This window comes from Eretmochelys imbricata, chromosome 23, assembly GCF_965152235.1.
Source record: "Eretmochelys imbricata isolate rEreImb1 chromosome 23, rEreImb1.hap1, whole genome shotgun sequence".
Classification (NCBI taxonomy): Eukaryota; Metazoa; Chordata; order Testudines; family Cheloniidae; genus Eretmochelys; species Eretmochelys imbricata.
This window is the reverse complement of record NC_135594.1, coordinates 9,075,211-9,102,000: the sequence shown is the minus strand read 5'-3', so window position 1 is coordinate 9,102,000 and position 26,790 is coordinate 9,075,211. Positions and strand designations below refer to the sequence as shown.

General features: G+C 58.1%; 2 protein-coding genes across 3 annotated transcripts in view; both read left to right on the top strand.

The window, feature by feature from the left end:
• The first annotated feature begins 2,033 nt into the window (after positions 1-2,033).
• On the top strand, positions 2,034-23,378 carry ZSWIM9 (zinc finger SWIM-type containing 9). The gene is made up of 5 exons (XM_077840778.1): positions 2,034-2,105; positions 2,977-3,267; positions 3,914-5,269; positions 18,467-18,733; positions 20,438-23,378. The coding sequence occupies exons 2-5, from the start codon at positions 3,020-3,022 to the stop codon at positions 21,789-21,791; spliced, it is 3,225 nt and encodes a 1,074-aa protein (XP_077696904.1). The 5' UTR covers positions 2,034-2,105; positions 2,977-3,019; the 3' UTR covers positions 21,792-23,378.
• Positions 15,060-26,790, top strand: part of LIG1 (DNA ligase 1) — a 27,668-nt gene continuing 15,937 nt past the window's right edge. The window contains exons 1-4 of one of the 2 annotated variants that reach the window (XM_077840119.1): positions 15,060-15,085; positions 24,996-25,143; positions 25,922-25,999; positions 26,106-26,298. In XM_077840119.1, the coding sequence (XP_077696245.1) occupies positions 25,124-25,143; positions 25,922-25,999; positions 26,106-26,298 (291 nt within the window). In that variant the 5' untranslated portion in view covers positions 15,060-15,085; positions 24,996-25,123. Of the gene's footprint in view, positions 15,086-23,761; positions 24,451-24,995; positions 25,144-25,921; positions 26,000-26,105; positions 26,299-26,790 lie in introns of those variants that run through there. The other variant, XM_077840118.1, reaches the window with a different exon arrangement.

The following is a 26,790-nucleotide window of genomic DNA, read 5'->3' as shown; positions in this document are numbered from 1 at the left end:
AAAATGTGCTGTACCAAGTCAAAGGCCTTAGAGATGTCTAAGTATATTACATCAACACTATTACCTGGATTTGTGCTGGAAATGGCCCAACTTGATTATCATACACATTGTAAGGAGAGTGATCACTTTAGATAAGCTATTACCTCAGGAGAGAGGGGTAGGAGGAGGTATTTTTTCATGCTTTGTGTGTATAAAAAGATCTTCTACACTTTCCACAGTATGCATCTGATGAAGTGAGCTGTAGCTCATGAAAGCTTATGTTCAGATAAATTGGTTAGTCTCTAAGGTGCCACAAGTACTCCTTTTCTTTTTGCGAATACAGACTAACACGGCTGTTACTCTGAAACCTACTATTACCTTTATGAATCACACTTGTAATTGCAACAAAACCGATACCAAGTTAGTTTGACAGGATCTGTTTTCCATCAACCCATATTGACTGGCATCAATTACATTACCGTTGTTTAATTCTTCATTAATCAAATCCCGTATCAACTTCTCCCTTATCTACCCTGGGATCTATCTCAGAATGACAGGCCTATAATTACCTAAGTCATCTCTTTTACCGTTTTTAAATATTGTCACAACATTAGCTTTCTTCCAATCTTCTGGTATTTCCACACTGGTCCAGGACTTACTGAAAACCAACATTAATGGTCCAGGAAGCTCCTCAGCCGGCTCTTTTAAAACTCTTGGATGCCAGTTACCTGGACCTGCTGATTTTAAAATGTCTAACTTTAGTAGTTGCTGTTTAACATCCTCCTGAGATACTAGTGGAATGGAAAGAGTGTTATCATATGATATGACTTCATTATCTGTTTTTATAGCTAGGTTTAGGGAAAGGCTAGAATTAGGGTGAAGGGCAGTTTTCAGATTAGATTTAAGGTTAGTTGTCTAAACTGAATGTATTTCCAATATAAAGTTCACAAAATTGTTTAGTTTATTATTTTAAATAGATTTTGCCTTAAATGGTGAGATTTAGCCACCATTTGCAGATAGTGCACACATACACCCACCATACTCTCTAACACACACCTAGTACACCTAACACGTACACAGTCCCACTAACACTCTCTCACTCCCACTTGACCAGTCCTGGCTTCCTGCCCTTTACATGATCCAGTTCTGATGCTGTCATGCAACTCCCATCTCTTCCCTGGATCTGCTGCTCCTCAGGGTGTGGCAGGGGTGGTGGCGGGGGCAATCAGATCCCCCTGGAGCTAACACTAAGCAATGAACAAGGCTTCACATCCAACCACCCTTGTCTATATTAGGGTGTGAAATGGGTCAGGGCCCACAGTGCCAAACCTAACCTATATCCTCGCGCCCATACCCTGAGGGGTTAGGGCTAGAGTTAGGGATGGGTTATAGTTACGGATATGATTTTGTCACGGTAAAATTAAACAAAATTCCTGGTGCAGTCACAGGAAAACTGTACAAAACCAGGGTCTGGTGACGGCGGGGCTGAAGCGGAGCCCGCCGCCCAGGGCTGAAGCCCGAGAGGGGCTGAAGCTGACGGAAGAAGTCACAGAGATCTGCGACCAGGTCAGCTCCTTAGCTGGGGTTCGGTCTCGGAGGGGTGTTCGAAGGGGGTTCGGATCAGGGTGCGGGCCCGGGCCAGGTGCAGGTTTAAGGCGAGAGCTCGTTCTGGGTTAGCGGGATAAACGAATGGGTTTCCCACAGGAAAAGTCCCAAACCTTCGAGTTGATTAAACAGATTTTTGGGTGGAATGGCCAGATCTGGCCACCGTTTGGTGAGAGCACCCTCACCCCCCAGGCCGCCCACCCACGGACACCCGCCCGGCACACCCACTAGTGCCCGCGTGTGCACAACGCACAGCCCCGGGCACACGCGGACACGGCCCCACAACGCCCCCGCGCCCCCAGTCCTGCCGTCCAGACGCTGCCCCCCACCCGCCCGGTCCGAGCCCCCGGCCCCCGGGCCCGCACGGCCACGGAGAGACGCCCCCGCCCCCGGGCCACGCGCGGTGCACGCTGGGACACCGAGGCATTGTCCTGTCCCGGCTCCCGGCCGCCGCGCGCGCGGTGCATTGTGGGGGAGGAGCCCCGGTGCCCGGGCCCCCGGGACGGGAGGGAGCTCGGCAGGTACCGGGGGCCGGGTCCGTTGCACCGGGAGCGTCGGGGGTTGGGGCCATGGCAAGGGGGGCCGCGTCGGAGGGGCCGGGCCCATTGCCCAAAGGGGGGCCCGGGGAGCGTCGGGGGGGCCGGGCCCGTTGCCCGGAGGGGGGCCCGGGGAGCGTCCTGGGGGGGGGGCCGGGCCCGTTGCCCGGAGGGGGGCCCGGGGAGCGTCCTGGGGGGGGCCGGGCCCGTTGCCCGGAGGGGGGCCCGGGGAGCGTCCTGGGGGGGGGGCCGGGCCCGTTGCCCGGAGGGGGGCCCGGGGAGCGTCCTGGGGGGGGGGGCCGGGCCCGTTGCCCGGAGGGGGGCCCGGGGAGCGTCCTGGGGGGGGGGCCGGGCCCGTTGCCCGGAGGGGGGCCCGGGGAGCGTCCTGGGGGGGGGGGCCGGGCCCGTTGCCCGGAGGGGGGCCCGGGGAGCGTCCTGGGTGGGGGGGGGCCGGGCCCGTTGCCCGGAGGGGGGCCCGGGGAGCGTCGGGGGGGGGGGCCGGGCCCGTTGCCCGGAGGGGGGGCCCGGGGAGCGTCGGGGGGGGGGGGCCGGGCCCGTTGCCCGGAGGGGGGCCCGGGGAGCGTCGGGGGGGGGGGGGCCGGGCCCGTTGCCCGGAGGGGGGCCCGGGGAGCGTCGGGGGGGGGGGGCCGGGCCCGTTGCCCGGTGGGGAGCATCGGGGGGGCCGGGCCCGTTGCCCGTCGGGGGGCTGGTCCCATTGCCCGGAGCGGGGTATGGGGAGTGTCGGGAGGCTGGGACCCGGCAGCAGGAAGGGGCCAGGCAGGGCAGGCTGGTTCGGGGTGGACGGGAGGCTGCATTTCCCCCCTGCCCAGCTGACGCTGTCTTGTGTCCCCTGCAGCAGTGGCAGTGGCTCCCCACGCCCACCCTCTGCCCGCAGGGCCATGGGGGACCTGGGCCTGGGCCAGGAGTTCCACACGTGGCATCAGTTCAGCAGCTTCTTCGACGACTGGTGCGAGAAGCACAAGGTGTTGTTCATCATCGCCAGCCTCAAGCCGCTGATCTCGCTGCGCCAGAACCCGCTGCACTACCAGCCCAGCCTGGCCGCCACCCTGCGCTTCCGCTTCGTCCGCCTCATCTGCAAGCACAGCGGCACCTACGTGGGCCAGAGCACCGTGCAACGCAACCGGCTGTGAGTGGGGCGCCTTAGGGCTCGCTGCGGCGCTGTGCGCCCCAACTAAGTCCATACTCTGCAGCATTTAGGTTCTGCTGGCAGATCTTGCCTGCCACTATCTTGACTCTGCTGTTACATGGCGCTCTGCTCTCCCCCAGTGCGGCTGGGGGCCTGTCATGTTCCCCTGGCTGTGGTGGTGGAGGGGGCCCTGCCTGGGCCTGGGGGAGCTGCCATTAGCCTTGCCAGGGGATTGCTGCGCATTACTGGGTTGCGTTTGGCCTCGCCAGTAGGTCTCCAGGCTGGGCCATGACCAGTGTTAATTGTGCTGGTGATGGGGCTCCCTGGCATGCCCTGGAGGCAGCAGTTTACAGCCTGAGCCCCTCTCCCTGGTTCTGTGCTCTGTGGCACCTGGCAACATCGCCCCATGGGGCCACGGCCCCTCTCCATTTAGTCCCCCCAGGTCAAGGGATGGGTTGGGCACAAGGTGCCAACGTGGGCAGCTTGCCGGAGTGACTTCCACTGCCCACATCATTGGCAACAGCGGGTGATGTCTATCTGCTTCAGGCTCACCCCTTCTGCCAGACCCTAGAGGCTGTCCCTCCCCCCTTTCCCCCCCACCCCCATATGGCTGTCCCATGCTGACCCCTCTGTTTCCCCTCCCCAGCAGCGAGAAGATCGACTGCCCGGCCTCCATCACACTGCGACTGGGCCCCAAGAAGGACCGGCTGGTGGTGATTGAGGCCAGCCTGGAGCACAACCACAAGTTGTCAGAGGTGGAGTTTGCTCACTACTTCAAGCGTCACCAGCTGGAGGCCAGCATGGGGCTGCCCATCCGCATCACCAACAGCGTGTCCAAGCGGTTTCTGGCACCTGACCTGATCTGGAACCTGGAGGACTACAGCAAGGCCAAGGACAAGGGCATGTGCGAGCTGCTGAGCCAGCTGGATGGCCTCTTCAAGAGCGACCCGGGCGCCAAGGTCAAGCTGGTCTTCCAGGAGGACGTGGCCGTGCTCAACAGCATCTTCCTGGCCACATCGCACATGCGGGGGCTGGTGCAGCGCTTCCCCCGCTGCCTCTACATGGACAAGGCGGCCTGCATCAACAGCGAGTTCGAGCTCTACTCGGTGCTCTGCCAGGATGGCAACGGGCGGGGCCGCGAGTGCGCCTACTGCGTGGCCCGCCGGGGCGTGCCCGATCTGGTCATCTTCATTGTGGCCTCCCTGGTGCAGAGCGCGCCTGACATCAAGCTGAAGGTGAAGTGTCTGACTGTGGGGGCGGGCATCACGGATGTGGACGCGGTGGAGGAGGTGCTGCCTTGTGCTCGGGTGCAGATCTGCCGGCTGCAGGTGCTGGAGGCGCTGTACCGCAAGGCGCGCGAGCTGGCCGTGCCCAAGGAGGACAAGGTGCGCAACCTGCTGCACAACATGGCCAACGCCAGCTCGCCTCGCGTCTACAGCCAGTACCTGAGCGACCTGGAGGACGTGGCGCCGCTGCCCTTCCTGCAGTACTACCTGGAGCACTGGCACCATAACAAGGGCACGTGGGCGGAGTGCTGGGCCTTCGAGCGCAACTGCGACTGCCCTTTCCTGGAGCACATGAGCTTCCACCAGCAGAAGCTGCGCTCGGTGCTGAGCCCGCCCCTGGGGCTGGCGGCCTGCGTGCGGGGGCTGCTGGAGCTGCAGGCGCTGCGGGTGGAGATGGCGGCGCTCAATGAAGAGCGGGTGTCGGAGCTGTACCGGGCCGTGTGTCCGCCCGACAGTGCTGCGCTCATCGCTGAGGAGCTTGGCCTGGCCAAGCACGCCAACTACCACGTCAAGGAGGTGCCCGAGGGCTTCTTGCTGGATGGCGGCATCTGCTCCTTCCTGGTGAGCCGTGACCTGGCCGCCTGCTCCTGCTCCATATACGTCTCAAGCCGCCGGCCCTGCCGCCACCTTTTCGCCACCCGCCTCTGGACTGGGCAGCCCCTCTACGACCCCGGCTTGCTGCACGCCTCATCGGGAAGCGAGGGGCAGGACACCTAGCGCCAGAGGCGCAGCCCAGACTGGCACCTCCTAGCCCTGGGGCATGGCATGGCCCCACTCAGCTGCCTCCTAGTGCTGGGGGTGCTGCACAGACTGGCACCTTCTAGCACAGGGGTGCTGCACCCCCCGCCAGCCACTTCCTAGCCCATGGGTGCCACGTGGACCGACAGCCTCCGAGCTGCTCCCACAGCACCGCTCTGGGGGTGGAGAGGAGGAGGTTCCTGTGGGCGGAGGAGAGAACTGTCTGCCCACAGGCCCAGGGTATGGGACTGGGGGGGACGTGTGGGAAGGGCAAGTCCCCACGGCACAAGGCTGGAGGAGCGAGGCCTCAGGACAGTGAGAAGGGGCATGGGTGTGCCTGGGAGGGTCAGGGAATGGGGGGTGGGTCTGGTTGTGGACGTGACTCTTTATAAACTTCCCATCAATAAAATGCCTTTGGGAAAGCGCTGTCTGTGACACGGTCCAGCCAGGGGTGGGGTGGGGGCTCCCTGCCCTGTCCTCAGGGCCCCGCCCCTGCCCAGGGAAACAGACTCCTGGGAGAGAGAGGTTCCCTCTGCAGGGGCAGTGCACCTCAGCTGGGATTGACAGCGACACTGGCCAGGTTTGTGAAAGCTGTCGGGTTTGTTACTCAGCGGCACACAGCACAGGCCATCCTTGGCTCAGAACAGAGAGCTGGAGGTTAAAGCAGAGCCCATTCTGGTCAGCCCAGAGCTCAGCCGAGCTGTAGGGAACCCCATTGTTTCAGCTCTGTCTCCCCCCGTCTGACTGCCTTGGTCAGTTCCCAGGGGAGAGTCCCACTTCGTTCCAGCAGCCAGCCCTTGTCCCCCACCTCCCCAGTCTGTGCCCAGCTTCCCTCTGGGGCGTTGGGTGCTAGGTGTCCCTGTCCTGGGGACTGGGTTTGCCATTGTCTGCACGGACGATTGGCCTTTCAGTGACCCATCTTAGCTCAGGCAGCTGGATGCCTTCCTACCTATGTCTCTTAGGGCATGTCTACACTGCAGTTGGACACCCGCAACTGGCCTGTGCCAGCTGACTCCAGCTACGTGCCTGTTCAATTGTAGTTTAGGCTTCTGGGCTTGGGTGAGCTCTGGGCCCCTCCCACCCTGCAGGGTAATAGAGCCGGTGTGCCGGCCTGAGCACGGAAGTCTGCGCTGCAGTTCAACAGCTGAGTCAGCTGGCAGGGGCCAGACGTGGGGGTGTCGTGTGGACATACTCTTAGGAGGCCCTGAGAGCAAACAATCCCCACCATAATGATGTGACAGAGAGGGGAAACTGAGGCCCATATTGTGGTCAAATATTACAGGACATTCCCACTTTGTCCCAGGGACTTCACCATGGCCCCCTGTCCAGCGAGAGGCCAGCCCCACATTCAGCCTGTGGTGCCAGTGGGGGCAGCCTGACAGCCCTTCAGCATACCCCATGGATGAGCCCTGAGCTCTTGTCATTGCTTTGTCTTGGTCCCAGAATGTCCTGGGGCCTGCAGAGGGAGCAGGAGCAAGGAGTGGGAGCCCTCAGCTGGCCTCACGGGGGACCCTGGGAATATCAGCTCCTCTGTCTGAGGGAGGAGCTGGGTCCCAGTCAAGCAGGAAGGGCAGCAGGGGCGACCCTCCACCCCAGCCTGGTTGCCAGCCCCACCCGCACCCAGGCAAGGGCAGGTGGGTTCTGGTCATGGTTTTGGCCTGCTCCCGTTGAGGGAAGCCCTTGAGGGTGGTGGTACCCAAGGGGAGAGCCCCTGCCCACAGGGCCTGCTCCGTGTGTGGCCAGGGAACGAGAGGAGCCCCATTTGCCAGAGGGGGAATGGGATGGGAGCAGGTCATGGGGTCACTATCACTGTGACCTTGCACCCCTCTCATGCCCAAGATCTGCAAGTACCACTCAATCGTGACCCAAGCCCAACTGACCCAGTGCCTCCCACCCCACTAGATAACCACTCCCATTCCACAGCCAGGAATAGAACCGGGGAGTCCTGGCTCTCTTCCCCCCCCCCCCCCGCCCCATAATTGACAGCAATGAGCGCAAGGCGATCATTGTGCTATAGGGACAATTGATAAAGGGGGACTAGTCACCCCTGGGGGGTGTCCCGCTTTGCTCTGGTCTCGACCCAGGGTTGGGCAATGGCTGTATTGTTGAGCTGGAAGGAAAGATAGGCCCATTGCTGGTGAAGCATACAGGTGAGACAGTGCGGGAGTGGTGAGTAACGCAGGGGACACACAGTACTGCAGGGTGAGCTGCATCGTTGGTACAGTGTGTGCATCCAAACAGCATGCACCTCAACATGGCCAGGGGCAAGGGCACACATCTAGGAACCAAGAGGAGGGGTCGCGTGCCGGATGTGGGGCTTGTGTCCTGGAGAGCAGGGATACTGCAAAGGATGGCAGGGTCCTATTGGAATTGAACTGCCCAAGGCTCCCAGCGTGGGCTGTGTCTAAGAGGGTGAGTGCATGGCTGGGCTGGATCAGCAGGGGGAGGGGATCATGTTAGTGAGACTGGTACTGGGTACAGTGTATATTCATAGTTTCACACAGTTTAAGGCCAAATGGGCTCATCTGTTCTAATCTGCATGGCCCAGGTGTTTCACTGCACACAGATACCCCTGGACCGAGCCCAGGGACTTCAGTCAGATGAAAGCATTTCAGTCCTCAGGGCACTGATTTCTGTGTGTCAGGCAGAGAGGTGAGACCGAGGGCAATGGCAGGGAATTGATCAGGTGAGATCTGCCCAATGGATCCCAGCAGGTAACCCATGCCTCAGGCTGTAGAGGAGGGTGAAACCCCCCCAAAGCCCCTGCCAGTCTGACCTGTTGGGAAATTCCCATCTGATCCCAAATCAGGTGACCCACATATGAGAGCGAGATAGCACCCAGGCAGCTAGACAGAGGATGTCCTCATTGCAAACAAGACAGGGATGAGTGGGAAGGGGTTGGAGAAGAGCTACAAGAAGGGGGAGCTGGGAACCTGCCTGGCAGGTAGAGGCTGAAGGATCTCAGTGGATTCAGCATCTCCGTGCTGCTGGGTACCTGCCCGGGGAGGAGATTTCAGAGAGCAGGGGGCTCTGTGCTCCCCCAGCAAAGGCAAAGCCTGGCTGGAGCTGAAGCTGGATAATCCCAGACTATCAATAAGAGGCCAATGTTTACCAGGGAGAGGAACTGACAGAACAACTGGCCTGGAACATGGGAGATTCTGCATCCCGGGCAGTCAGTACATCAGGACCACATGTATTTGCTGTAGCCCTGTCAGAGGTCAGTAGGCAGGGCTCACTGGTCGGGTTTGCCCAACCTGGGTGATGCAGAAACCAGACTGGGCCCCTTCTGGCCTTATAGTCCATTAACTGAAGACACTCACAGGCTGTGTCTAACACTGCAGACTGTTACACAAGGCATACAACTGCTAAAGTCCACGCACGTTGCACGAGGCATACAACTGCTGAAGTCTGTATATTGCTCGGGCGGGTGCATACTTGGCTGCTTGTGTTGGTGCTCCACATACCCCACAGGAGTGCTTGTGTCGAGGCACAGTGTGGTGCACCACGGGCAGGTATCCCACGGCCATGAGCTGCTGTCCGGCACAATGCCTTTTGGGAAATTTTCACAATCTATTGTGGGACAGGTATGACTTGTGCAGGGATCTGGGAACTAGGGGGTCAAGTTCCCAGCTTGCAACTTTCGCCATCCCATAATGCCATCCATATCCCATCATTTTCCTGTCTTTTTTTAAAAATCCCCAAACCCTTTTGTCACTCTTCTGTCTCTGCCGTCTGTGAGGGAAGCACGGAGCCTGCAGTGCTCTGCACTGTTCTCATGAACATTACAAACCCAGGATGTGCAGTTCTGTATGTGCAGACCGGCAGGAAGAGCCGCAATAATGGGGGACGTGAGATTTCTTCAAGGACACTTTGCTGAGGGACAGCAACAAACAGTTCAGGATTGTCTGTGGCATTCACAGCGGAGCACTGCTTCCAGGCCCGAGAAATGAGCACCGACTGGTGGCATCGCATTGTGATGCAGGTTGGGACGACGAGCAGTGGCTGCAGAGCTTTCAGGTGGGAAAGGCCACGTTCCTGGATCTATGTGCTGAGCGTGCCCCAGCCCCCCCGTGCAGGCACACCAGAAGGCTGCACTGACAATGGAGAAGTGTGTGGAGATCACGCTCTGGACTCTTGCAATGCTGGATTGCTGCCGGTCAGTGGGAATCATTCTGGAGTTGGAAAATCCACTATGGGGGGTGATGGGCCTCAGGGTCCTGCTGCACCCATCCCAGAAAAGGAGCAGTAGAGGAGTCCTCCAAGCAAGGTACCAATTTAAAGACTGCAGACACACCCAACCAGGAAGGAAGGTGGGCGCCACGTCATTACATGGGTCATTGTCATGCGGCGTGTAGGGCTGTTACTTGTCTCCTGCTGCACAGGACTGTGGCTCTCAGCAATGTGCGGGACATAGAGGATGGATTTACAGCAATGGGGTTCCCAAACTGCAGTGGGGTGATAGACAACATGTACATCCCTATTTTGGCAGCAGCCCGCCTTGTCACAGGGGACATCAACAGAAAGGGCTTTTTTATGATTGTGCAAGTGTTGGGTGGATCATCAGTGTAGGCTGGTCAGGGAAGGAGCATGACGCACATGTCTTTAAGAACACAGGACAGTGCAGAAAGCTGCAAGCAGGGACTTTCTTTCCTGACTGGCAGATTACCGTTGGCGATTTTGAAATGCCAATAATGATCCTGGGGGACCAGCCTGTCGGAGAGAGAGAGCCTGAAGTTCTGGGCCAGGTATAAGATTTGAGGCCTGAACCAGAGACTGAGTCAAAGTTAGGTCCTGTGTTAAAGTAGCTGTTTACGAGTTTACTGTATGATCTTGGCAAAAATATCACTAGTGTTGCTAAAATACAGGCCCCCCCTGAGAAGCAACAGATACGAGGTATGTGTGAAAACACACTCCAGACGATTAGTCCAGGGCCATCCTGAGCTAACACCAGACCAGGATGTTTTGTCCCAGGAGCATGATACCAGGGGAGGTAAGAAGCAGATGTCCTGAACCAGGGAGAGTTGTTTGTCTCAGTCCATAAATACTGGGGTGCCTCGCTTTATCTCTTTGTGCGGCCTGTGGGAGAGCAGAAATTCCTCCAACTGACTGAATCGCTCCTTGCCACAGGGCACTCGTGTTAGCATGCCTGTAGCTCCTATGGGGTGCTAGGATTGTGTCTTGAGGGCACTAAACCTGGCCGAGTGCCTTTGTCAAAGAGCAGTGCCGGTAGTCATTCTTGAATAACACCGAGGTCTGTGGAATTAGCTAGGGGGAGTTTATGCTTGCATTGAGAACACTGGCTTTTTTACGGCAAAGACATGGAGCAGCTGTAACAACTCAAAGCAGCCCTGGACTGTGTCACCACAGCAACGACCCTTCAGCCTTCCGCATTTGACAACACAGCCTAGCCCCGGCTCATAAAGCCGTACAGCGGCCGCATCGACAGCGCCAAGGAAGGGTTCAACTTTTTTCCGCTCAGCAGTTGCAGAATGACAGCTGAATGTGCTTTTGGGATAGGGCGCTGGCATTGTTTACTCAGTAAGTTGGATCTCCGTGCAAAAAATACCCCTGTGGCTTACAGCTGCCTGCTGTGTCCTGTGAGGTGAAGGGGGGAAAGCTGCCGGCAGGGTGAAGGGCAGAGCTGGGGTGGCTCTCTGCTGAGCTTGAACAGCCAGACACAAGGGCCAGTACAAGAGCCCAGCATGGAGCTGTGCAGTTGAGGGAGGCTTTGAAAGCACTGTAACGGTTAGCCACAGCAGCGTTCTGTGTGGAGTGTTTTCGGGCCTAGCGCTTTGAGTGCTGCTAGGACCTGCATCATGCTTGCTGGACATATAGAGATGTGGCTAGGTGCCTTTCTGGAGTTGTGAACTCGGCGGCGCTTGCTGCATGTGCCCAAGTCCTGCTTGCTTTGAGGGCCATTCTGCAATAAGTGTCATGAACTAATAAAGAAAACTTGATTTTCCAAAATTAGAACTTTATCGAGTGGGTAAAAAACAGTGCAGAAAATCAATGGGCAAAGAAACCCGCAGGCCATGTTAGACCCATTTTTAACATAACTTAATGGGGTGAAAATGTAAAATTAGAAAGGAAGTAAACATTACTGTCCATTTGAGTGCACATATGCTGCCTGTTGTGGGTACGCATACAGCAGCTGGGGCAAGCCATGGTTTTCCTCCCTGTCCCCCGGTGTGGCATAGTAGGGGTAAGGATGCGGCCTGTGGTGTCCTATGATATGGTGAGGGGTGTGGGGAGCACTGACTGGAGGTCTCCAAGGACTGCAAAGGGTGGAGAGTCAGATTGTTGGATCTGCAGCGTTTGGTTTGTTACCTACCTGAGAAGTCCAATTATGTCCTGGTGCAGTTGCCTCTCCTTGTCTTGCTGGCACTCCTGGGCTGTTCTTCTGTCTGCTCTTTCCTTCTCCAGGCTGTCTGTCAAGTGGGCCATCCAGGGCCTTTATTCACAGTCCAAGGCAGCAGTGGCTGCAGGGTCTCAGTGAATGTGTCCTCCCTAGTCCTCTTCTTCCTTTGCCTCAAGGATGCAATGGCAGCAGCTATGATGAAAACAATCACTGTACCCCTGGATTTACAGTCACAAGGGAACTATATGTTTCCAACCTCCCTTCTCTTACTCCCATAAACCCTTTTAACAAGACATGCCTATCGACACTTGAGCTTTGGAGCGCCTCGGCACAGCACTGCTCTCCAGCCCCAGCCCTAGTGAGTATGGCCTGCTGGGGGGTGGGGGGAGGATTTCCTCTGACATGATGATGTAAAATTTTGGTCCCTATTCCACAGGTATGAGTACAGGGCAATGGCACTGAATACTGGCACTGTTTTCCACAGGTGGTGGTGATCTTAGCTGATCTCTCACTCCTGAGGGTCACAAAGCACAGAGATCTCAGCTGCTGCTGGTGTCCTGAAGCCACCCAGGCCCATATGCCAATAGCCTGTGTACTGCGATGGTGCCAGTCGAACGCATTGCAGAGTGGCATGGGATAGTGTCCTACGGTGGGGGAAGAAACAAGGCAGCCCTCTCTAGAAACCTTTGGGAGAGGATTGCAGAGAATCTGCATGAACCTTTCCTGGAGATCTCTCAGGAGGATCCAAGGGTCATAAAGCATTCCTCATGACCCCGCCTACAACCCAACAGGAGAATGAAAAGCAGATGCCAGCCCAACCTCTGTTTGTTGCACCACTACCTCTTCTCGTGAGAGTAAACAAGGAAACATCAATACATGTGTCAGGTTAACTTGGGGAAGGGCCGGGCACCATCTTTAAACTTGAACACTGTAAGGGAAAATGCATGCATGTGCTTCCCTGCATTCCCCTCCCCTCATCCGTGCTTGACTGGCGGGACTGGCTAGACTGTGGTCCTGGCTTGCAGCTTGGCTGGAGTCCTCTGGTGCGTCTCCCCCTCCTCCTCACTCTTCTCTGTCTCGGGCTCCTCCAAAGTAACCCCAGCATGCTGGTGGGGTCTCCGCCATGGTTCCCTACAGAAGTGGCAGGTGGGCAGCACTAGATTGACAGTTGGCCTCCCTGGTCTTGTGGTATCCCTGGCGAAATTCCTTTGATTTCACATTGCACTGCTGCTGACCCCTGTCGTACCGCTGTGCAATCTGGGTGTAGATGTCCATGTTTCTGCAGCTGTTCCGTAGCTATGTATGCACAGTCTCTTCTCCCCACAGGCCCAGGAGATCCACTATTTCCTGTCTGCTCCAGGCAGGAGTGTGGAGCTGGTGTAATTCACCTCTGGCATGGCTTGTTGTGCACCTGTATGTAACAACGGTGAGCGGAGAAGTGTGCTTGCCAAGCTGGGCTGTCAGGAAAAGGCATTTCAAAACCGGAAGTGGGGAGATGGCTTCCGGTCTCTGTGAGCCCAGGTCCTGGGCAGTGGAGTTCACAGTTGTGAGCAGGGCAGTCACTGTCACAGGGAATTGGACATGGTGGGGCAGCTCCTAGAGGACTGCTGGGGTCAACAAGCGTCATGTAGTGTGTATGTTTGCACTGCATCAGCCTCAGCAGGTCTGCTGCATGCTGTTGGGGGACATGGGTTGGCTACTCACAGTAATGGGGCACACATGTCGGCGGGGGCCACACGTGCAAAAATGGGTTGACGCAAGGCATCTTCTGTCAGCCTAACTTTGTAGTGCAGACCAGGCCTCAGAGGGCACGTGCATTTCCTCACTCCACCCCAGCATTGTGTAGCCTCGGGGTGCCTTCCGTCCAGCCTCAGTGCCCGTATTCCCCCGACAAGGAGAGGTTGCAAGCCAGCTGATCTTTGCCCACAGGTGTTATGCTAGTCTCTAAATCCCAACTCTGTCTTTAGGCCTTTCCCATGGGTCCCTGGCGCTGCGCTCTCAGCATGGCCATACACTTGCTGTGTTGTCACGCCTTACGGCAGTGCCCAGATGGGAACGATACAGAGCTCCTGGTATGGGTCCCGCAACGGGACTGGGGGAACCAGCTTTCTACTCACTAGCTCTGCTCTCCCCTTGGCACTGGGCCAGTGTCACAACTGATCAGCCAGCCCAGTCCATAGATGCTGTCTGCTCTATGCAGGGATGACAATGCCAGGACACACACTGTTACCCCTCTGTGGTGCTGCATCCACACTAGAGTTGGCCTCTGTACCAGACAAGGAGGGCAAAAGCTCTACAGTCCGTGGGCAGAGGCTTCCAACTCCCTAGAGACCCTGCTGCAGCTTTTCCCACCCTGTCATTGCTCCCTAGAGGGTTAGGAGTACTTGTGGCACCTTAGAGACTAACCAATTCATTTGAGGATAAGCTTTCATGAGCTTAGTAACACCCATTGTTTCATGTTCTCTGTATATATAAAATCCCCCTACTGTATTTTCCACTGCATGCATCCGATGAAGTGAGCTGTAGCTCACGAAAGCTTATGCTCTAATAAATTTGTTAGTCTCTAAGGTGCCACAAGTCCTCCTTTTCTTTTTGCGGAAACAGACTAATACGACTGCTACTCTGAAACCTAGAGGGTTTGGAGGCTACACTGCATTGGGGGAGCTGGGCAGAGGGCTGGGGGAGGGCTACAGCAGTGCATTGTGGGAACTGGGGCTGGATGACAGCTTGTAGTGTATCCTGGAGACTGGCAGGGGGCGAGGGCTGCAGTGCCTTGTGGGGCGTTTAAGGCTGTAGTGCATTGTGGGAAGTGGGGGCTGGGTGAGGGCTGCGGAGCATTGTGGGGAGGGTTAGGGGGCTGGGTCGGCAGTGCAGTGGGGGACCCTTGAGGGGAGGGCCGCGGTGCATTGTGGGAAGCGGGGGCTGGGCGAGGGCTGCGGAACACTGTGGGGCGGGTTAGGGGGCTGGGTCGGCAATGCAGGGGGGGACCCTTGAGGGGAGGGCCGCGGTGCATTGTGGGAAGCGGGGGCTGGGCGAGGGCTGCGGAGCACTGTGGGGCGGGTTAGGGGGCTGGGTCGGCAGTGCAGGGGGGGGACCCTTGAGGGGAGGGCTGCAGTGCATTGTGGGAAGCGGGGGCTGGGTGAGGGCTGCGGAGCATTGTGGGGAGGGTTAGGGGGCTGGGTCGGCAGTGCAGGGGGGGACCCTTGAGGGGAGGGCTGCGGTGCATTGTGGGAAGCGGGGGCTGGGCGAGGGCTGCGGAGCATTGTGGGGAGGGTTAGGGGGCTGGGTCTGCAGTGAAGGGGGGGGACCCTTGAGGGGAGGGCCGCGGTGCATTGTGGGAAGCGGGGGCTGGGCGAGGGCTGCGGAGCACTGTGGGGGCTGGGTGCTCTAGTCTCGGCTGTTGCTGCTTGTGGAGCATCCTGGTGCTGCCGGGCTGGTGAGCTGGGCGGGACCCGCAGCGGGCTGCAGCTCGGGGCTGGGGCTGCAGCTCGGGGCTGGCCGGGGCGGGGGTTGACCGGGGCGGGGGGCTGGTGCTCAGGGCTGGACCCACACAGGGCAGAAGCTGATGCTCGGGGCTGTCGGTGGGTCCCTCCTGGTCCGATCCCAGCTCCGTGCAGGGCTCGGGGTGGCAGGGCTGGGCAGAGGCGCTGGGGCTGGTTGCGGGGTTGGGAATCGATGGGGCTGGGCGAGCAGCTCGGGGAGTGCAGCACAAGGGGTGGACAGCTGGGAGCGGGTGTGTGATGGGGTGTGTGAGAGAGAGCTGGCTGAGGAGCTCGCTGGACCGTTCATGTTGATTTTTTAATACGTCCTGGAGCACTGGGATAATTCCAGAAGACTGGAAGAAAGCTGACGTTGTGCCAATATTTAAAAAGGGGGTAACCGGTGTAGGTATAGCCCTGTCAGCCTGACATCAATTCCAGGCAAGATAATGGAGCAGCTGATACAGGACTTGATTAATAAAGAAATAAAGAAGGGTACTATAATTAATGCCAATCATCATGAAAAATTAACTTGATTTTGGTGGATGAGATTACAAGTTTGGTTGATATAGGTAATAAAGTTGATGTAACAGACTTAGACTTCTGTAAGAGGTTTGACTTGGTACCACATGACATTGTGATTAAAAAACTAGAACAGTATAAAATGAACATGGTCCACATTGAATGGATTAAAAACTGCTTGATAGGGCTCAAAGTGTAATTGTAAACGGGGAATGGTCATTGGTTGGGTATGATTCCAGTATGTGCCGCAGGGACCAGTTCTAGGACCTTTGCTGTTTAACATAAAATATCACTCATAAAGTTTGAAGTTGATACAAAAATTGGGGGAGTAGCAAATAATGAAGAGGACAGGTCACTGATACGGAGTGATCTGGTTCGTTTGGTAAACTGGGCACAAGCAAACAATGTGCATTTTAATACAGCTAAATGTAAATGTATACATCTAGCGACAAAGAATGCAGGTCATATTTACATGGTGAACTCTCCGGGGAAGCAGTGACTCTGAAAAAGATTTGGGGATCATGATGGACGGTCAGGTGAATATGAGCTCCCAGTGTGACACTGTAGTTAAAAGAGCTAATGCAATCCTGGGATGCATAAATGGGAGTCTTGAGTAGGAGTAGAGTATTTTACCCCTATATTTTGCACTGGTGTCCAGTTCTGGTCTCCACCATTCAAGAAGGATATTGATCAATTGCGGTGGGTTCAGAGAAGAGCCACAAGAATGATTAAAAGATTGGATAACCTGCCTTATAGTGGGAGACTCAGGGAGCTCAATCTGTTTAGTGTAACAAAGAAGAGGTTAAGGGGGGATGATCACAGACTATGGGTACCTAGATGGGGAACAAATAGCTGATAATGGGCTCTTCAGTCTAGCAGAGGGAGGTCTAACACGATCCAATGGGTGGAAGTTGAAGCTAGACAAATTCAGACCGGAAATAAGGTGTACATTTTAACTGAGAGTAATGAATCATTGGAAGACTTTCCCAAGGGTCATGGTGGATTCTCCATCACTGGCCATTTTTGACTCAAGAGTGGATGTTTTTGTAATAGATCTGCTCTAGGAATTATTTTGGGGAAGGTCTCTGGCCTGTGCTATACAGGAGGTCAGAGTAGATGAACACAGTGGTCCCTTCTGGATTTGGAATCTATGGTGTGGGGAAGGGACTGTGTGTGTGACACAGAGGGGTATGATATGGGAGGGTGTGACACAATAAGGGCTCTGTGTGTGATACAGGGGGTGTGTGACATGGGGATTTGACACTAAAAGGGGGCTGAATTTGTGTGACGGGAGCATACGATTGGGACCCCAGGGTATATGTATATGACTCAGGGTGTATGACAAGGTGTGTGACACAGTGGAGGCTGTGGCTGTGAAACATGAGGGGTGTATGACATGGGAGTGTGACACACAATGGGGCAGTGTGATTGTGACATGGGGGGGATGGGAAGTTCATTACGATGTGCAGTGGCTGTAGGGTACCTGAGAGCACTGTGCCACAGAAACTTCACCCAAGCGGGGAAATGGCGGCCCCTGGCCGATACAGCCTGTGAAATTTGCCAGAGCTGCTAGTCTGTCTGAGGAATCTCATGGGGTGGGGTTAGTTCCAGAAAACCTGAGATGCCACCAGCACAGAACTCAGCCTATGGAAACAATGACAGGTGCCACCCGCCTTTCTATATAACACAGCCCAAGAGTTCAGCTAGTCACCCTCCTCTGCTGGGCCCAATAACTTGTATCTGACTAAAGCAGCTTCCAGAAGAGCATTCAGCCTGGACCTGAATCCAGCGAGCGATGGGGATGCACCCGCAACAATTATTCAACATCCTTTATAAACATGGACACCAGAACAGCATGCAGAAATCCAAGGCCTGCCCCACCAATGCCGTACCCAGAGGGAAAACTGCTTCCTACCTCCCTATCCAGCCAAAGGTCACCTTTGCCCTTGTTGCCACAGCATTGCCTTAGGAGCCCCTGTTGAGGTGTTTGTCCCCTATGAGCCCTAAATCCCTTTCCGGGTCCCTGCTTTCTAGGGGCCAGCCCCTGTGCGGTCAGTGTGACCTGCATCCCTTGTTCCTAGACGCATGACCTCACATCAAGCTGCATTAAACGCACTCTGTTTGAATGGGCCCAGCTGACCAAGCTGTGCAGTTTGCCTGGTCTGGCTGCCCTGGCCTTGTTGCTGATTACTGCTCGCTGGTCTATATGTCAGCCGTCAGTGCTCTTCTCAGCTGGGAGTTTGTATTTTCTGCCTGATCGCTGATGAAAATGCAGACTAGCATCAGGCCGGGAGCTGGTCCCTGCAGAGCCCACTTGATGGGGGTCCCACGGATGACTGTGCTCGGAGAGCTGTCATGTAGCCAGCTGTTAATCTGCTGAATGTGTGTGTTTGTGTGTGTGAGAGAGAGACAGACGATGGGCGTGTGTGATAACAGACTGCTGGTGTGGGGTGCCCCACGGGCTGAGGGGTTTGTGAAGCTGCAGGGGAACATGATCTATACACAGTGGGGGTTCGATACATACCCCAGCTCCCTCCTGCCCCTCTCTCAGTGTCACACCAGAGCTGCCCTGAGGCTGAGGGATGCGGATACTGGGGAGTCACAGCAGTTACTGGGGGGCAGCGCTGGTTGGGCTGAACAGCAAGGGCAGGTGCCCAGAGGACGTGGACTGGGGGGCTGAGTCTGTGCAGCTGTGAGCCCCTTCCTGGTGCCCCTCTGCTCCGTCCCTTGTCAGGAGGCTGGCTGAGGGATGCCTGTTGTGCTGTGGGTCTCCAGCACTGAGCTCTGTACCCTGCCTGTCCCGGTGCTGACCCCAGCTGTCCCCAGCAGGCCCAGCCACCCCGCGGGATGGAGGAGGACGAGCTGCAGGAGAAGGAGTTCTTCTCGTGGGAGGAGTTCAGCGCCTTCTTCGACGCTTGGTGTGAGCGCAGGAAGGTCCTGTTCTTTGTGAAGAACTCGGTGCCGCTCAGCAAGTGCAAGTGGGCAACGGTGCCCCCACGGCCCGACGTGGTGGAGGCCCTCAAGTACAGCTCCGTGCGCCTGGTCTGCAAGGACTTTCGTGGCTCCAGCAAGCCCGACCAGGGGTGAGGACCCACTGTGGGCGGGCCATGGGGGGTGGGCAGTTCGGCAGAGGGGCAGCACACGCAGAAGGGCTGGGGGAGGCACAGGGACACAGCTGGGCAGGACGGTTCAGCGCCAAACTGGGCATGTACTATCTCTCCCGTGGGGCTCCTGTGCATTGTGGTGTCCACCAGAGCCCACCTGCAAAGCAGAGTCTAACTGGGCCAGGGCTTGGAGCCCATATCCTTGCTGTGTGGGTCTCAGTAGGGAGCACTCTCCCCTGACAGTAAGTGCTGGCCCCGATGCCCAGGCCGGCGCTAGGGGGTCTGTGCTGAAGGGAGCTGAGTGGCTGATCTAGATGTAAAATTGTAGTCTTCCTCGCTTGTAGTTAAAACAATCCCATGGAGACTTCCCTTAAGAGCTGGGGTGAGAACCCAGGTATCCTGTTGAAACACTAAGATGGCTACAACCCCCATTTCTGTTCTCTGTCTGACTCCCCTTCCTGATCTCCACTGTTGTGCATTGGTTCTGTGTGACTTTTAAACAGCCCTCATGTCCCACCCCAGAGGCAGTTGCATCACAGTACCGGGCAAGGAATCCCTGTATAAAAACCCTCCACACCCCAGGCACGGGATCCCTCTCTAGCCTTTTCCTATGTCCCATTGGGGCTGAGAGGTGCATGGCTGCTGTCAGTGCATGTTACCCTAGGCAGGAGCGCGGTCTGATGTGGGTGAGGCTGTGATGGGACAAAGCTTACATCCCTCGGCACTGCCAGACTGGCTCAGCCCCAGGCTGCCTAGCTCCATATCCGAGGGTGGCGAATCCCCGCAGTGGGGAGTGCTGGCATAGCCTGCCCCAGGGAACTCCCCCCGGCTCCTGTCAATCTGTGACTGGCTGGGAGGTGGGTCATCTCCCTGCCCCATTTAATCCTGACTAATAATTAACAACAGTCCCCAGCTCTTATCTAGTCCTTTCCCTTGTAGAGCTCACAGCGCTTTACCCACTGTACAGAGGGGAAACTGAGGCACAGAGAAGGGACAGGACTTGCCCAAGGGCATACACCAGGCAGAGCTGAGAACAGAACCCGGCTCTTCTGTGGCCTAGTGCAGAGCTCTATCCAGTAGGCCACACTGCCTCAGTAATGCTGGGTGTTCTTGTTATCCAGACAAAGGCGCAGCTCCATTTTGAGCCCTGCTCGGCCCTGGCCCCACACTTCCTTGTGGTAGTGAGTTCCCCAGGCCTATAGCACTGTGAGGGAAGGATTTCTGCCTGTCTCATTGCCCATGTCCTGGTTCCTGCCTCATGAGAGAGGGGAGCAGAGGTACCTGTTTCCTGTCTCTGTCCCAATCGATGCTGTAGGTCCCTCTGTCCCATCCTTTCCCTGCAGTAACCTGCTTGGGCTCTTCAGCCCCCCAGTTGGGAGCCCCGCCCGCACAATATCTGAGCTCCAGCTGGCATGGCTCTGGGGTCTCCCCAGGAGACCTGCAGTGGAGTGCCCTCACCCCAGGGCAGTGAGCCGGTGAGCCAGGCCCCTACTACTAGAGCTAATGGAGGCTCCATGCACACAGGTATATGCTGGCCAGGCCCCTTTGCAGCCCTGCACTGGTACCCGCCAGGCATGGGGTGAGCATAGGCCCCGCTCTGCCAGCTCCCACAGCTGCCTCCTGGCCCATGGGTGAGGCGTGTGCTGGGGTCCCGGCGTGCTCAGCCTCTCTCTCTGCCCACAGGGGGCAGCAGAAGGGCTGCTGCGCCAGCATTGTGCTGAAGATGAGCCCCAAGAAGGACCGGCTGATCGTCACCGAGTGCCAGCTGGCCCACAACCATGCCTTGTGCCCCATCGAGTTTGCCTACTACTTCAAGAAGGGCTACCTGATGGCCAACTCGTGCCTGCCGGTGCGCACCACCAACAAGATCTCCAAGCAGTTTGTGGGGGGGCCGGACGTGCGGCGCCTGCTCTCCTACTGTAAGAGCCGTGACCATGGGGTGCTGGACGTGCTGACAGTGCTGGACGGGCTCTTCGCCAGTGACCCCAGTGCCAAGGTCAAGCTGGTCTTCATGGAGGACAAGGTCATCGTCCAGACTATCTTCTTCCTGAGCTCGCGCATGATGGCGCTGAGCCGGCGCTTCCCGCTCATGCTGTTCTTCGACCGCATGGTGGGGCTGAACGAGGAGTTTGACCTGTATTCGGTGCTGTGCGTGGACGGGGCGGGGTGCGGCCGCGAGGTGGCCTACTGCCTGACGCAACGGGAGACGCCCGACCTGCTACGCTTCACGCTGGCCTCGCTGGTGCAGAGCGTGCCTGAGGTCAAGCTGCAGGTGCGGTGCATCACGCTGGGCGTGGAGATCGCCCACCTGGAGGCGGTGAAGGAGCTGCTGCCCAACGCCCGTGTGCAGATCTGTCGCTCCCAGGTGCTGGAGACGCTCTTTAGCAAGGCGCAGGAGCTGGGCGCTGCCGAAGACGAGCGCATCTGGCCCCTGCTCTGCCGGCTGGCTGCGGCCAAGTCGCCGGCCGCCTACCAGCAGGCAGTGCAGGAGATGAAGGCCATTCTTCCCCCGCGCTTTGTGCGCTACTTCCGGCGCCATTGGCAGCCGCGCAGCGAGATGTGGGTGCAGTTCTGGGCCTTTGAGACAGCCCGCAATGTCAACGCCTGCGAGCTGCTCAAGCAGCACCAGCGCCGGCTGCTGGCAGCCCTCAGCCCCTCGCCCACCGTAGCCCAGTGCATGCTGGACCTGCTGGCCATGCAGGTGGGCAGCGAGGCCCACGAGCTGGACGAGGGAGAGCTGGCCACGCACTACCGTGCCATCTGCAAGCCGGAGCCGGCTGGCCTGATCGAGGAGGAGCTGGGCTTTGCACGGCACGGCCGCTACCACTTCCAGGAGACAGCCGAGGGCTACCTGCTCCACGACGGCCTGTCTGAGTTCGCTATGGACCAGGCCCTGACGCGCTGCTCCTGCTCCATCTACACCTCCAGCCTGCTGCCCTGCCGCCACCTCTTCGCCACACGTCTGCGCACTGGGTTGGCGCTCTTCGACCCTGGCCTGCTACACAGGAACCGGGCAGCACTTCTGGGCGCATGCTAGGGCCGTGGGGCATGGACCCCAGCTGCTCCGGGTGCTTACTATGTAAGTTAGGGGGACAGGCACTGGTGCAGGGCTGGCTGCACATCTGCAGCTCACACAGCAGGGGAGAAGCCAGCCCATTGCCATGATGGCGGTGCCCCGCGATGACGTCAGGATGGATGGGATACCTGGGTGCTGGTCCTGTTTGACTTGTTTTCACAAAAAAGAGAAAGTGGCGGGTGGTGCTGTCCTGTAGCTGAGAACACCTACAGCCAGTGCCAGGCAGGGACCGCAGTGGGTTGGGTGCCTATCATGGGCCTGATGCTGCTTTCCCATACCTCAGAGCACCTGCAGCCCAGGCCGGGTAGAGATCCCGAGGTGTCTGTGTACTCATGGTGGGCTGGGCACTGCTGGCCCATAGCTGAGAGCACCCTGATCCCGCTGGCAGAGGTGGGTGGGTGGATGTTGCCATGTGGGGTGTGACGCTTTGGGGTGTGTGCACTGGCAGAGGTGGGTGGGAGGATAGTGCCATGCGGGGTGTGATGCTCTGGGGTGTCTGCGCTGGCAGAGGATGGTGAGTGTATGATGCCATGCATGGTGTGACACTTTGGGGTGTCTGCGCTGGCAGAGGTTGGTGGGTGGACAGTGCCACGTGGGCTGTGATGCTCTGGGGTGTCCGTGCTGGCAGTGGCGGGTGGGAGGATGGTGCCATGTGGGCTGTGATGCTCTGGACTGTCTGCGCTGACAGTGGCGGGTGGGAGGATGGTGCCACGTGGGGTGTGATGCTCTGGACTGTCTGCGCTGACAGTGGTGGGTGGGCGGATGGTGCCACGTGGGGTGTGATGCTCGGGAGTGTCTACGCTGGCAGGGGTGGGCGGATGGTGCCATGTGGGGTGTGACACTTCAAGGGTGTCAGTGCTGGCAGTGGTGGGTGGGCGGATGGCGCCACGTGGGGTGTGATGCTCTGGACTGTCTGCACTGACAGTGGTGGGAGGGAGGATGGTGCCATGAGGGGTGTGACGCTCGGGAGTGTCTACGCTGGCAGGGGCGGGCGGATGGTGCCACGTGGGGTGTGACACTTCAAGGGTGTCTGCGCTGGCAGTGGCAGGTGGGAGGATGGTGCCACGCGGGGTGTGACGCTCTGGGGTGTCTGTGCTGGCAGAGGTGCTTGGATGGATGATGCCATGCAGGGTTTGACACTTTAGGGGTGTCTGTGGTGGCAGAAGCGGGTGGGCGGATGATGCCATACGGGGTGTGACGCTCTGGGGTGTCTGCCTGGCAGACACGGGTGGGTGGATGATGCCATGTGGGATGTGACACTCTGGGGTGTCTGCTCTGACAGTGGCAGGTGGGCAGATGGTGCCATGTGGGGTGTGATGCTCTGGGGTGTCTGTGCTGCAGTGGCACGTGGGCGGATGATGCCATATGGGGTATGACGCTCAGGGTGTCTACGCTGGCAAGAGCGGATTGGTGGATGGTGCCATGCGGGGTGTGATGCTCTGGGGTGTCTGTGCTGTCAGAGGTGGGTCTGTGGATGATGCCAGGTAACGCTCTTTGTACAGAGAATACACTTTATTCAATAAACATATATTTTCCTTTTTGACCCTTCCTGGCTTACAGCTCCTCCCTCAATTCCCTTGTGCTCTGATGGCTCTGTGGTTTCCTTCAGGGCCCAGTCTGGGGCTGCCCATCTTGGTGCCCATTGCTGTGGTGCCAGGGCTCTGAGTCAACTGGTGCCATGCCCCCACCTCTCTCCAGCTGCTGGCTCTTGGCACGGGCTCAGCTTTCATTGCTTTAAAAAGTCCGTCTCTAGCAGCCTGGGTGTGTGGAAAAGATCCCAAAGTGCCCATAGCGTAACCAGTGCAGGGACATTTGCCTGGGCAGCTGGAGAGCTTGAACCCCCCTAGCTCAGCTAGGGGAGGTGTGACCTGCCCTGCTCAGCTCCAAGATGTGCTATCTCTGCTGCTCAGTGCCGATGCTGATTTCGATGTCAGGTCTGGCAACTGATTCATGCCATGGGACAGTGGCAGGGTCATGTCTGCGCCTTGTCCTGGCAGTGACAGAGGGCACTGCTCTGCCACCCCCAGGAAGAAGCCAGTAGAGTCCCTGGCACCTTCAGTGCCCACCAAGGGGCTGAGCCTGCAGAGCCACACAGTCCTGGACTGGACCTCTACCCTGGGCAGCGTGTGCAGGTGGCTTGGCCTGGCGCTAGCCCTGGGCAGAGCGGGAGGGGAGCAGCCCTGTGACCCCGGCCCAGCACCGTGGCCAAGGCAGCACCATGGGGACTCCAGGAGCTGGGCAGATGGGCCATGCGGGGGGGAGGGGAGTGCAGGGACGCCATAGGGCACCATGGGGGAGTGCCCCGGGGGCGGGGGCAGAGGTAACAGAGCTAGGCCAGGCTGTAGATTGGGCAGGTGTGAGTTGGACAATGGCAGGAGTGAGGCTATATTTCCCAGCATGCCCCTGGGTATGTTTGGCGAGCCCCGAGCGTCAGATGCTACCAAGACTACATTTCCCAGCGGGCGTAGCGCGTTCGTTTTTGGGTTGCGCGCGCAGCGCACGTCGGCTGTTGTGACGTCAGGAGCTCGGTGGCTGTCGGAACGCGACGGGTTGGATTTTCCCCGCGAAAGGGCGCTGGGAGGCGCGAGCCCCGGGTTGGAATTGGGCGCGAGACCCGCAGGTAGCCGCGCGCGCGCCCTCCCGCGGCCAGTAGAGTGGGGACTGTTGAACATAGACCGTTGGGGGCCAAGGACCGCGCGCAGCCCCTGTGGGGCAGAAATGGCGGGAAAAGGGGCTGCTGCTCACCTGCCCCATCCCCTCTTCCAACGCCCCCTGCGCTTCTCTGCCAACTGCCCCTCCCCTTTCATCCACCCTCCCCTCCAGCCACCTGCCCCTTCCCAGCCGTGCACCCACACCTGGCCCTCAATCCAGCCACCTGCTCCCCCAGCCATCTAACTCCCCCGCTGCCAGGCCAACTCCCAGTCTGGTCCAGGGAATCCAGTCCCTAGCCATGACCCTGGTACTTCCCAGGGGGCAGCTGCCCCCTCTGCTCTGTGCCCTGGACTCTGGCTTGGGGCTGAGCAGTGGGAACTGGGCTCAATGCCTAGGCAGATGGTTTCGCTTTCCTGTCTGTGTTGCAGACTAATGCTTGCCCTGGTCTGCCCCAGGTTCAGTTCTTGGGTCAGCTTGGGGGCCTCTCACCTCTCTCCCCTTTTCTGCCTGCAGCTGGAGCCGCCATGGTGGAGTGGTGCTGAGTGATCCCTGGTGCTTGGCTCACAGGTCCCGGAGCAGCTGACGTGCCAGAAGGGCTTTGCATCTGCCTGGCCTGCAGTGACAGCTCCCCCACACCGCCCATGATGCAGCGCCCCATCACGTGAGTAATACCCCCCGGGGGCCTGGAGCCTCGGCACTCCCTTGCTGCCCCACTAGCGACAGGGGAGAGGTGAAGGAGCAGGGGATGGGGAGAGGCTGGTTGTTCCTTGCCAGCCCCGTACCCTCACCCCTCTATCCCTGTGGCAGCAGAACCCGCCTGTGCCATGACTGTGTTTCCCTGCCCCTCCGCAATGTGTCTCAGCCCACTGGGGAAGGCACAGGCCCTGCCTGCACTGTTTGATGCGTTGCCTTTCGGAGCTGAGGCTGGTCTCTGGGTCTCCTGGCCTGTCTCTCTTGCTGTTAGCCTGTGCTCAGTGCTGTGGGCACGAGTACCTGAGTGACTCAGAGTGCCTGCCTTGCAGGAGGGCCCTGCAGAGAGACTTACCGCCCCACAGAGCTCTGGCCACATGTGCTCCCTTCAAGGATATAACACGGTTTGCAGCTAAGTGAGGCACAGACAAGAGCTGCTTCATTGCATGTGTGGGATGATGCAGTGAGCCCACAGGTGGGGAAATGCAGCAGTTATTCTGGGTATTGCTGGAACACTCCAGGCCCTTCTGTTGGACCTCCATGCAGTTAGAGCGCCTGGGGCTGCCAATGCAGGGCTTTCTCTCATTGGACTGTAGCTTGTTGCCTGGATGACTAAATATATCAAGTGGCTGGTGGGAGCCTTGATGGGCTCCTATGCTGGGACAAAGGGATTTCCTTTCCTCAAGAGACTGTCTAGTCTGCCCATGCAGGGGTGTTAGTCAGGCATTTCTGTCTGTTGCTTTGGCCAGGTCATTTTTCCAGCCCATGAAGGCAGTGAAGGAGGAGGAGAAGATCAGACTGCCAGCAGAAGAGGACTCAGCCAGCCAGTGAGTTACTGCCGGGCTCCGTTATGCACCATGGGGGGCAGTTGGAGCGAGGTCTTGCTGGTGTTGGTTCCGGGGCCATCCTTTCTGATCCACAGCTTTGTTACAGGGTGTCAGAGGCAGCTGTGATACAGAGAAATGGCCTAAGCCTCTGTGTGGACTCCCCAGTGAAATCCGCTGCCAAGAGGCCCCTGCGCCGGGTCTTGGAGAGCGACAGTGACGAGGAGGAGGCCGTGCTGACAGCCCAAGCAGAGGTGGATCCCATACAGGAAAAAAGCTCAGAGAAAGCCAGCAGCAAGGAGGTATCATTTGCGCACCACCCATCTCTCTCCTGGAATCCCCATGGGGCTAGCCTGGGATCCTGCATCCCCCCAGCACCAACTGGAGTGTAGGCTGCCCCATGGTGCCCTTCACTCGGCCTGCACCAGCCCAGTGCCTCCTCCATGCCTTGCCTTAGTGCCCTTCACTCCAGCCAGGTTCTGGGCTCCCTCTTGTACGTGTCCCCTAATGCTAGTCCTGCAGTGTGTCCTGGGCAGAGTGCCTTCTGCTGGTGGGAGAGGTATACACAGTACAGTGTCCTCTGTGCTGCTACAGAGACCTGCCTGTGTGTGCCCCCTCCCTCCACTTGGAGCTCTCCTGAAGGTGGCTGTTTTGCCCCCATATCTCTCACAGGCCTCCTTGGAATCCCCGCCTAAATTTCTTCCAGAAGCCTGCTGGCCCCTCTCTTGGGGCTGAGTGCTGCTCCCACCCCACCTTGCCCAGTGCTAGTGATACAGCCAGGTGGGCTGTGGTTT